Below are 11680 nucleotides of genomic sequence, written 5' to 3'. Positions count from 1 at the left end.
GGACAGTGCCAAAGGAGTGGCAGACTGGGGTGGTGATTCCCCTTTTTAAAAAGGGGGACCAGAGGGTGTGTGCCAATTACAGGGGTATCACACTTCTCAGCCTCCCTGGTAAAGTCTACTCCAAGGTGCTGGAAAGGAGGGTTCGGCCGATAGTCGAACCTCGGGTTGAAGAGGAACAATGCGGATTCCGTCCTAGTCGTGGATCTGTACGACTTTGATCTCTGTACGACCAAAGTGAGAGCTGTGTCCGGGTTCTCGGCAGTAAGTCGGACTCGTTTCAGGTGAGGGTTGGCCTCCGCCAGGGCTGCGCTTTGTCACCAATCCTGTTTGTAGTATTTATGGACAGGATATCGAGGCTTAGTCGGGGTGGAGAGGGGTTGCAGTTCGGTGGGCTGGGGATCTCATCGCTGCTTTTTGCAGATGATGTGGTCCTGATGGCATCATCGGCCTGTGACCTTCAGCACTCACTGGATCGGTTCGCAGCCGAGTGTGAAGCGGTTGGGATGAGGATCAGCACCTCTAAATCGGAGGCCATGGTTCTCAGCAGGAAACCGATGGAGTGCCTTCTCCAGGTAGGGAATGAGTCCTTACCCCAAGTGAAGGAGTTTAAGTACCTTGGTGTCTTGTTCGCGAGTGAGGGGACAATGGAGCGGGAGATTGGTCGGAGAATCGGCGCAGCGGGTGCGGTATTACATTCAATTTATCGCACCGTTGTGACGAAAAGAGAGCTGAGCCAGAAGGCAAAGCTCTCAATCTACCGGTCTGTTTTCGTTCCTATCCTCACCTATGGTCATGAAGGCTGGGTCATGACCGAAAGAACGAGATCCAGGGTGCAAGCGGCCAAAATGGGTTTCCTCAGGAGGGTGGCTGGCGTCTCCCTTAGAGATAGGGTGAGAAGCTCAGTCATCCGTGAGGAGCTCGGAGTAGAGCCGCTGCTCCTTCGCGTCGAAAGGAGCCAGTTGAGGTGGTTCGGGCATCTGGTAAGGATGCCCCCTGGGCGCCTCCCTAGGGAGGTGTTTCAGGCACGTCCAGCTGGGAGGAGGCCTCGGGGAAGACCCAGGACTAGGTAGAGGGATTATATCTCCAACCTGGCCTGGGAACGCCTCGGGATCCCCCAGTCGGAGCTGGTTAATGTGGCTCGGGAAAGGGAAGTTTGGGGTCCCCTGCTGGAGCTGCTACCCCCGCGACCCGATACCAGATAAGCGGACGAAGATGGATGGATGGATGGATGGATGGATGGATGGATGGATGGATGGAAGTATGGATGGTTCCCCTTGTCTTGTGTCATATCATTGTACTGTTTTCAGTTTGGATTGCGTGTTTGTTAGTCTTCCCTTTTTGATCTCGGCGATTCTGGTTGCAGTTATTTCTATTTTCTAGTTTTTCATTTTCTTCTTGGACTTCTTTTTGCCTGCTTTTTCCAGGTCACCTTTTGTTTGTATATTATTGGTTTGGAATTAAAATCATTATATTCAACTCCACTGCCTACCTTCTCTGTTTTTGGGTCCGCCATTCTCCGGAACCTAACAGCCCATTTCATTGCAAAAAATATTTGGACTGTGCATAGGTGAGTGACTTGCTGGCGAAAGCAATTGGCCTTGCTGTTGAGCCACCTGTAGGCACCTGGGATAACACTGCATCAAGCCCATTACAGGACGCATCCACTGAGAGCAGGAAGGGTTCACTGAAATTTGGATGAGCCAAAGCAACCTGATCCAGTAAGGCTTGCTTCAGCTGATGGAACGCCTGACTGGACTCTCCAGTCCAGTCTGCAGCTGTCAGGTTCGCTGAAGTGGTCAACACTTTTTCCTCTTTGTATGAGGGGACTTGTTCCCAGTCATCAGCCCAAACAGTGGTTTGGCTATTGAGGAACAGCCCTCGATGAACTGCTGATAAAAGACCACCATTCCCAGAAACAGCCGTATTTTCCGCTGCGATGGGGTAGCTGTACCATCTTCCATGAGATCCTCTTCTGATAGAGCAGTAATGGTCCTCACCTTCTCAAGGTCCTTAGCAATGCCATCAGTGCTAATAACATGCCCAAGGAACTTCACTGAACGCTGACGGAATTCGCATTTCTTCGGCGCAAGCTTCAGGTTGTGAACCTTGAGGCGCTCAAAGACCATCTGCAAGCGTTCCATCGGCAGTTCTTCAGTGGGTGCGAACACCAGGACATCATCGAGATAGCACAGTAGGCTCAGGAAGTTCTGATCCCCAAAGATGTTGAGCATCATCCGCATAAATGTCGCCGGACTGTTGCAGAGCCCCTGTGGCAGGCGGTTATACTCGTAAAGTCCAAACGGCGATGAAAAGGCTGTAAACTTTTTGTCATCCTCGTGAACCTTAACATTATAGTAGCCTGAGGTGAGGTCCATGGTAGAAAAGTAGGTGTTGCCACCCAGTGCTGTCAAAGCATCAGCCTGGTGTGGAAGGGGATGCACGTCTTTGATGGTGTGAGCGTTTATCCAACGGAAATCATTACAGAGTCTTAGGTTGCCAGACTTCTTCCAGACAAGGACTAAGGGTGAAGCATAGTTACTGCTGGACTTCCATATGATCTCCCTTTCCTCCATTTCATCCATAGCCAGCCTGAGCTTTTCATATTGGTTCGGTGGAATGCGTCGGTATGGCATTCGAAAAGGCTTTTCGTCACTGAGTCGAATCCTATGAAGGCAGCCTGTAGCCTTTCCACAGTCCAACTTATCCTTTGAGAAGATGGATTGGTACTGGGTCAACAGGTGAACAAGTTTATCTCTACAGGAGGCATACACATCACATGAATCTACATCTATGTCTGCCAATCCTAAATCACTTAAGACATAGCTAGGACTGCTTCCATGTCCATTGGATCCGCCATTTCTGGGATAGCCGTCAGTTATGGTGTGGAAGCATCAGATGTCAGGCTCGACACAACTTGCCTTTCAGTCAATTTTTTTTTTCTGTAGTCTGGCGAACCTTTTCTTTTATTTTTTGACTTTTCTCAAAGCATCACCCAGCTGTATATTAACCACAGACAAATCTCTGAAAAGCTTATATCTCTCTCTCCTCACTTTCTTCCTACCCCTAGATGTAAATATTACCAATATGGGGGGGAGTGTCTGGGGGTGTGTTTGGTGGCCAACACAGCGTTTGCAGTGCCTATACGTCTATATGGCTATATATCTTCCACTGTTTTATTTGTCTTTCCTTCTCCTTACTGGAGACCTCTAAGATTGGTTTCACTATTCCTCTTCTTCTTTCTTTTTTTTTCTTGCGATATCTTTCTCTGCCCTTTAGTAGTTTCTGTTGATATTTAACTTGATAACCTGTATTCCTGTAACTTGTTGGCAATCGACTTTGGCATCTTAAATATAAATATAGATAAATAAAAATAAATATAGAGTGTACTGGAATGGTGATATATAAAGTTGTCAGTCCAAAAGCACAAATATGTCATGAGAACATGCAAATAGCGCACAAAAACGGCATATAGCATGTCCAAAGCTACACCTGTAATTTCTCAGAGGTAGAAATTACATTTTAGCAGTTTTTCTGCAATATTAGCACACCCTCATGTCAGGCTTAGCTACTTTTGGACTTATTCTTTACTTGTAATAAACATAAATACATTACTTGCTTATTTGTTGTACATAATTCAACTGAACTACAGCCAAGGTGGAAATTACGCTGAATAAAAATACTCTGTATAAAAGCGTGAGTTACCTTGATTTATTTTCTTGTCCATGTGCCTGAAGTTTCACCTTCAACTAATACTTTCACTATTATTTCCATGGTTACCAAGTAAATAAAATATTTAAGGTGGATTTTGTTGAGGGAAGTGGAAATGACCGAAACGTGGGGACAGACTTATTCCAAAAATAGTTTGAAATTGTGATATACATATGGAATTCCGATGGTATGATAATATTTTATTTGTCCACAAACATGTTGAAAAAATTATTTAAATCGATCCTTTAATATAATTTTTTAACATTCAAAGAGGGCCAGTCTGGGTTAGGGACAAGCATAAAACTGCAAAATCTGCTCATAAACAGCCTTGCAAAAGCATTTTTAAAAGAAAACAGGGTCAATATTTGGTGGTTAGGATGTTGGAGCATGAACTTCATAATGACAATGTATTTGTGCATTTGTTTGTTTATTTATTTACAAAAAAGGCCAAGGACACAAAAGTGCCTGTAGTTGGATAATCACTGATAAACGTTAGGAGTAGTGAAAAAATAAATCACATAGAATATGTCGTTTTTTTAAGACTCTTTGTTTAATCTACATTATGCTCTTGAGCTAAGTGATGTTTACATAAAATCATTAATGGGGCAAATTAAGTGATCACAAGAATTACTTTCATCTTTAGTTTTCACTAGAGTTACATGGTTACTGACCTGCTTAACATCACATCTGGCAATAGAACATGACCCGTAGTTCTTACAAGAGTATTTCAGACTTTGATTACTTATGCGTGTTATGTGTCCGTTATTACACTACCACTAAGGACTTTGAAGGCAGCATTGCGTCACGTGACCAGTGCACAGCTGAGGGATGCTGAGGCTTGCCCGTTGCTAGCCTGTTAGCCATTAGCCGTGTCCAGTAATCCTGCCAGAAACAGCCGTTTCTTTTCACCTTTTCGAAGAAAATCACCCGGGGGAGATATGTTACAAGCCATGGAGAGGATACAGCGCACGTGGTCGTCTTCTGTATCCCCTCATATCATCAGCTTTTGGTTAGATGTCAATGTCAAAATTTGTAGCTAGAGCTGTCCAGTTAGCTCAGCTAGCTTGTGTCTGGTTAACGCAGGACCAAGGCCAAGCGAGAAAAGGGAGGCCGTCGGGTGAGTACATTTACGCTATCTGTTTTTCACCTATTTTACCAGCTTTTCTCTCTAACCAACATCACATCGCAGCTTGGTGCTTCACAGCTGTTCAACTGCTTTGCATGTTTTTCTAGTATTGAGATGAATAGTGCCTTTGTTGGCGGTTGTAAGGTTACAGTAACGACACTATCAATCATGTACATATCGGCCTTAATCATCGAAAAATAGAAACGTTAGACAGTGGAGATGAACGGACACACACAGTCGCACAGTCTGAGAGTTGAAAGTTTTATTTTCTTGACGTGCATTATGATGATAACATTGCTAAGCTACACGATTTAAAAACAATACGTTAGATCGCAACGACAAGGGGCGGAGCCAGACGTTGTAAACATTAGCTAGGGGCTAACCCTAAACCCAAACCTAGGGGGGTCCAGGGGCATGCTGCCCCGGGTGATTTCTTCACAAACCATTTGATAATAGAATGCCTAGCTAATAATCTGTACATCGTTTGGGGAAAAACATGATCATATAGGGCCTACATGCTATAATACCTTATTATTCTGTCTAACTGTCTTTATCATTCTTAAACCAGAACACAAAAAGAGCACAGAGCGTAAATAATAGCATTACTAATCTTAAAAGCCATTTTTGTTGTACTAGGCTGGAGAAGACTAGAGTTCACAGAATGAATGTTTAGCTGCAAATCTGCTTCATTTGAATCATAATCCCATAATAATCTGAGCTACTCTTGTTGCAAATCAAGGATCCCTATAAATGCCAACTAATTGTGGTCTTCAATGCTCTGATCTGAAAATTAGGCCAACAAAAGGACATTTACTCAATTATATTTATTAGGGGAATAGCATAGTAGTAGACTAGTAGTATTAGTAGTAGCATAGAACAGTTGAAGTTATTTTAAATTCCTAAAAGATTTGGGGCTTTTGACTTGTGAGAAATCTCCGCCCCTTAATGACGTTAGTTTGGTTCCTTTTTGTGGCTTTAGATACACTAATATGCTTCTATACATGTATTATTATAATACTTCTTTTTCATAGAAGGTGTTTAATGTGACGGTGTCAGTCTGGAGGGCAGGTTGCAGGGACTGGTAGTGTTACACCACCTGAACACTTCTAATTATTTCCTCTGCACAGCGATGTTCTGCATTCTGTATTTGCTTGTTTGTTGATCACCATTATTTAAGAAACATATTAATTACTTCTATTGAGTTAAATATTTTAAACATAAAATGCATTTATTTATTTTTTTATGGCTCCACTATCACCCCAATTTAAAAGTTCTAGATGTGTTTTTACATTGCCCCCTGCTCCAGGACACCAAATATGGTATTTTTAGAAAAGGTAACATCCTGATTTTTTTAAAACAGCTTTCTGAGGGGCTCCAGCATAACTTAGCTTTCACAACATGGCTTTGTACTGATGGACCCATTTGGTAAATGGGGAATTATGAGGATTTTGTGTCTTGCTTTGCGACATTCTGAAGGTTGTGTGTGTGTTTTGTTCATTTCCAGTAAACAATTTTTCTAGCTTTAGAGCTGGAGTTTCCTTTGCTCTCTCTCACATCGCATCACTGAGACTTCTGTAGAATCTTACGACATCATGTTTTACTTATGTTGTCATTTCAAGTCGCCCATACTTTCTGGCTTGTTTGTAATCCACCAGGCAGTTGCTGTGTAGGTGGACGGAGGAGGAGAGGAGTAGGACGTTGGCCCTGGATCAGACCTTCTGAAGTCCCCTCCACTGTGGCCTTGGTCACCGTCACCCTCAGCTGAGCAATGTCTTCGTCAGGGTGCTGCCACCTACCTGGCTCCCTTTGTGATTACTCGGGGAACGCCGAATCTGATGCCTCCAAGGATTCGGAGGAGTCCGATTCTACCGCGCAGGCCCAGTACATCGCCAAGGTGACGGCTAAAGATGGCCGCCCACTCTCCACCGTTGTCAAAGCGGTGAGCTTGCAGAGGTAAGAGAGGGAGGAACTCACATGGTGGCCCTAATGCATATACTGTAATTACATTGTGCTTTGGTTGATCATCCCATTGTTGTCTCCTCTGCTTTGCTCCACAGTGACGTGGGCATGTGTCGGATCTGTCATGAGGGAGCCGGAGGGGAGACGCTGCTCTCCCCCTGCGACTGCACTGGCACTCTGGGTAAAGTGCACAAGAGCTGCTTGGAGAAGTGGCTGTCCTCCTCCAACACCAGCTACTGTGAACTGTGTCACACAGAGTTCACTATTGAACGACGACCACAACCACTCACACAGGTTAGTGGGTTTTTTTTGCTGCAAGGATAAATGTTTTTACTGTCTTTTTTTTGTTCATACAAAAAGAGGTGGAAATGAGCCAGACTAATTTGTCCAAAGCAACGGAGACTGTTTTCCTTAGGCCTTGGACTCATATTTGAAGTATTTTCGAAGTGTCTGTTATATTAATTTTCAGCCATGTATAGAGCTGCAAAGATTAATCGCCAACTGTTTTGGATAATTGATTAATCAGGTCGAGTTAAAAATTCTCTGATTCCTGCTTTTAAATTGTGAGAATGTTTTGGTTTCTTTTCTCCTTTGTGACAGTAAACTGAATATCTTCGAGTTGTGGACAAAACAAGACATTTGAGGATGACAACTAATTAACTACCAACTAATCAGGAAAATAATATAAAATATAATAATTAAACCGATTAATCGACAATGAAAATAATTGTTAGTTGCCGCCCAAGCCTTTTAGGCTATGTTAGACGGAAACGATCTGAAGAGAAAACGCCAAAGTGGCGTTGCGGTCTCACTTTTTATTCCGCGTTTAGACGAGAGTTTTTTTGGGGGGGGGGGGGGGATCTGTGTGACGCAAAAGATGCAAAACTGTGTGAAATTCAATGTAGTATCCACACCAGGTGGCTAGGTGGCACTGCCACACAACACCACCAAGGCCGCACGCCTACGTAGAACCTTCCTTCTCCTTCTCTCCTTAGTAGCGCGAAACCAAAACATGTCAAAGCGAACAACAAAAGCTGACAATTTTGTCTGGAAAGACGAGGAGGTGGTGTTGCATGTTTGTCTGATGATGACCGGCACAGTCGACCGTGATAAGCCACAGCACAGCACCCACAGGAGCACTACCAATACCCTGAGCCTCGCAGCCCTTCAGCTGCTGCTTGAGAGCGAGAGGCAGCGGGCAGAGGAGGCTGAAGCAGACCCTCCTCTCCCCGCTGGCCGCTGCCACTCGCTCTCTTTCTCTTCATCCGCAACGTTGTAGCCTACTCTGGCAGCTGGCTCAAATGAATAGCCTACATATGGTCATCGAACTGTAACAACCTTATCCATATTGTTGAAATCAATTCAATATTGAGCCATTACATTGAAAATCTTTTAGATAACAGGAGCCTATAATTTCTGTAGCCTACTCCGTAACAACAGACTTCCTGAATGCTTTTTTCTCGTCTCTCTGCTGTCTTCAGACTTTTGCGTTTTTACCCTTTAGACGGTAACGCGATGGTGGAGCTTTTTTAAGATTTCCACTCTGGAGGGTGGTTTCACTTTTTTGCGTTTTTTTAAGCCCCTAAAAACGCCATCGCCGTATAAACGAAAGGCAAATCCCATAAAATATTTTGACGTTTTCATCCCGGCGAGCGTCATCGCGTAAACAGGGCCTTAGTGTGTGCCAACAAGTAGCATCTCCAGGATATGAGATGATTTGCTCACATTGATAATATGGTCGCCTGACCATAGCATATCATAGCATTCTATTCAAAGTACAAGTTTTAAAAAGCATTAATGCATCCATGTCAATATATCCATATCAGTTATGCAGGAAACTCTCACCTTTTTAATTCTCATTTACTAAATAGCTAAATGTAGTTGTAATAGTCATTGCAAACTGAGATGCCTCAATCAATCAAATTAACACTAAAGCCGCCTACACGTAGCCAGATGAGCCAGACCCACATCCAGATGTTGGGTCTGGGAACTCACCATTGGCAGGGCTCAATCCGAGGGGCGGGATAAACGGGTGTCTTTCCTATTCCCTCTGCACGCAATAGGATAGTGCGACAACCAACCAGAGCAACGCTAGTTGATAGATTTAACTTCTGCCGTATCCGGTCAGCAAAACGAACACATCCTCCTTTTTTAAGAATGACTTCGGTGCCGTTCTTTGTTCTTTTCTCAAAGAAAAGCTGAACTCCAGGTCTTCCAGAGTCGCAGCCAAAGCTGATTTGAAAGACCGCTGTTCGCCAGCGGCAGCAGCCATAAGCCTGCCCGCCGACTCTATACATGATGTGATTAGTCCGGCCAGAGTTTGTTTTTTCCAGCTCGCAAGCCAACGGAGAGATGCTAGACAACGCTAGGATGAGTCTAGATTGATTGATTGATTGAACCAAATTAACCCTTGATTTTGCTCTTGCCCAGTGGCTGAAGGACCCAGGCCCTCGCAGTGAGAAGCGCACGCTGCTGTGCGACATGGCGTGTTTCCTTCTGATCACGCCCCTGGCAGCCATCTCTGGCTGGCTGTGTCTGAGGGGAGCCCAGGACCACCTGCAGCTGAAGAGCAGACTGGAGGCTGTCGGCCTCATCGCCCTCACCATCGCCCTCTTCACCATCTACATCCTCTGGACACTGGTAACTAAGGCATTACTTAGCTTATTCCCCTGTTACTGAGAAAAACATGTTTATGAAGTCTATGTACTTCTGTTGAGGCGCTGGCACAGAATAAACAGGGTTTTTTTTCTCCGCCATCTTCACACCCCACAAGCTGCTTCTAGTATATCTTTTTTTTTCTTGGCATCCCAGATAGATTTGACAAAACAAATCAGAAAAGGATTTATTGCCAAGTAAGTTCGCACTTACGAGGAATTTGCCTTGGTTGTTGGTGCATACATAAACATATTAAACATGAATATGAAATAAGCAAACAATAACAATACAGGACTAAATAACACATACATAATAACCATTTCACATTAAGAAAAAAGAGGCTGTATGGAGGCTGTGTGAACCGGCACACAGACACCATACAAAGACAGCCACAGATGTATGTTCTGCTGTTGGTTATTGTTGAAATTATGAGACTGTTTTCTGGTCCCATTGGGACCTTGAATAGCACCTGAACATAGTAAAAGCACGTGCAACTTGATAATCTCTGGCACAGAGCACCCATTTGATTGAAAGTTGGCCAGATAGTTCATGCAGGCTCACACATGCATAACTCATTGAGAAGATGAAGAATAATATATCTTTTCATCTGCACCTATCCTTAACTGAATGTAACTGGATCACATACTTTTACCTTCAGCAAAAAATCATTCGAAATGCAAAATTGTGAATGATTAGCCCTTTTGCTTCAGTCAGCATATTGTTGCAGGCGTACTACTCTGGCTCAAATATCTTGGTGTCAGTTTTATTGACGTCTGTCTTTTCCTCCCTGTGTCACCGCTTGTCTTGACCCCCTCCCACTCTTCTTCCATCCAATCTCAGGTTTCATTTCGGTATCACTGTCAGTTGTACTCGGAGTGGAGGAGGACCAATCAGAAAGTGCGCCTGCTCATGCCCGACATGAAAGGGGCCCACACCACCCAGCGTTCTGTGCCGACCAAGTCGACCAAGAAAATGACTGACGAGACCATCGTATGAGTGCAGAGCGGTGGCAAGAGGAATATTTAAAATAACGCCCGCCCACTGAAGCGCTCTCTAAAACAAAACAAAAAGTAATCGTATTAATAAACTTTTGCACTTCATAAGGACCATTTTGAGAGGGGAGAGCTCCTTTCTCCTCCTGTTTTTCGTTTGTTGAAGCACTTGATGTAAACTACTACAGTATTGGCTGACCACAAAAGTGGTTTTGGGGAAGAACTCATTCCGGAGTCAAAGTCGATGTCTGAAACACGGACAGCCAGCACTGGGATGTGAACGACTGAACACGCGAATACCGGACTACCCAGCCCAACTGTGTGTCCCTGATACAAACTTAAGAAATATTAAGACACAAGCTAATGTAGCAGGATATTACTGATTCAGCATGCTACTACAGTATAATATGAAACATATTCACTACCTATAATTCTCCCCCCCCCATGTCCCTTCACAATGTATTTAGCTGTGTTTTTGAACAATGGGCAGCCAATAATAGCCCGGCAGAAGGATAATAATAACCTAAAACCTAAAAAAAACTTGATTGACAAAGTCTGTCTGTGAATATTCAAGTTGAGGGCAACAGTCGCTCATACCAACGTTGTTGTCTACAATCTGAACCCCTTTAAAGTTTCCTGGTAAAGCCTTATCATTGCTGTGTGAACGGTGGAAATTGAATATTTTTATTCCTTGTTTAGACAAGAGCTAAGGCATCACATATTTGTCAAACTTGTCCCGGGTGTCAGTGAAGATTGTACTACGTGGGATAACACTAACTGCAGCCGTTAAACGGCAGTGCACTAATATAGGGAAATAGTATTGAAGGTGTGGTAAAAGTGTTCTTTTTTGGGTTCTAATTTGGATAACGTCTCTACTATTGTCATAAAAGTGCATTAGCAAACAGCCCTGCTCCCCTTGTAAATGCACCATTCATTAATTGAGATACCTGACCAGTAGTTATGTCCTACATCACGAGAGATTTGATTGAAATTAGAAGAGATCCAGTGTTCACAATAGTGAGACTATATACTTTAGTCCTATATAAAAACACAGATGTACCAGAGTAGGCTGGTACTCAGTAAAGGTGCAAAAGAGAAATGTGTTTTCAGATGTCAGTGTATGCACCATATGCTATACAAAGTATTTTGTGTTATTGTAGTCTTCCTGCTGCATCCCCCCCACCCCCGGAAAGTTGGGTTATTGTGCAATAAAACATGAGGGACTCCGGGACTAAATCAA

General features: G+C 43.8%; 1 protein-coding gene across 1 annotated transcript; it reads left to right on the top strand.

The window, feature by feature from the left end:
* Positions 1–4491: 4491 nt before the first annotated feature.
* LOC114565355 (E3 ubiquitin-protein ligase MARCH2) lies at positions 4492–11680 on the top strand. The gene is made up of 5 exons (XM_028593349.1): positions 4492–4825; positions 6490–6787; positions 6892–7087; positions 9224–9433; positions 10289–11680. Exons 2-5 carry the CDS (start codon positions 6603–6605, stop codon positions 10442–10444), a joined length of 747 nt encoding a protein of 248 aa, XP_028449150.1. The 5' UTR covers positions 4492–4825; positions 6490–6602; the 3' UTR covers positions 10445–11680.

The sequence above is a fragment of the Perca flavescens genome, chromosome 12, assembly GCF_004354835.1.
Source record: "Perca flavescens isolate YP-PL-M2 chromosome 12, PFLA_1.0, whole genome shotgun sequence".
In the NCBI taxonomy this organism is placed as follows: domain Eukaryota; kingdom Metazoa; phylum Chordata; class Actinopteri; order Perciformes; family Percidae; genus Perca; species Perca flavescens.
This window is presented reverse-complemented; position numbering and strand designations above follow the sequence as displayed.

Coding starts and splice junctions, on each gene's coding strand:
- LOC114565355 (XM_028593349.1), top strand. CDS start 6,603: ATGTCTTCGTCAGGGTGCTGCCACCTACCTGGCTCCCTTTGTGATTAC. Junction 6,788..6,891: donor AAAGCGGTGAGCTTGCAGAG/GTAAGAGAGGGA, acceptor TTTGCTCCACAG/TGACGTGGGCATGTGTCGGA. Junction 7,088..9,223: donor GACCACAACCACTCACACAG/GTTAGTGGGTTT, acceptor GCTCTTGCCCAG/TGGCTGAAGGACCCAGGCCC.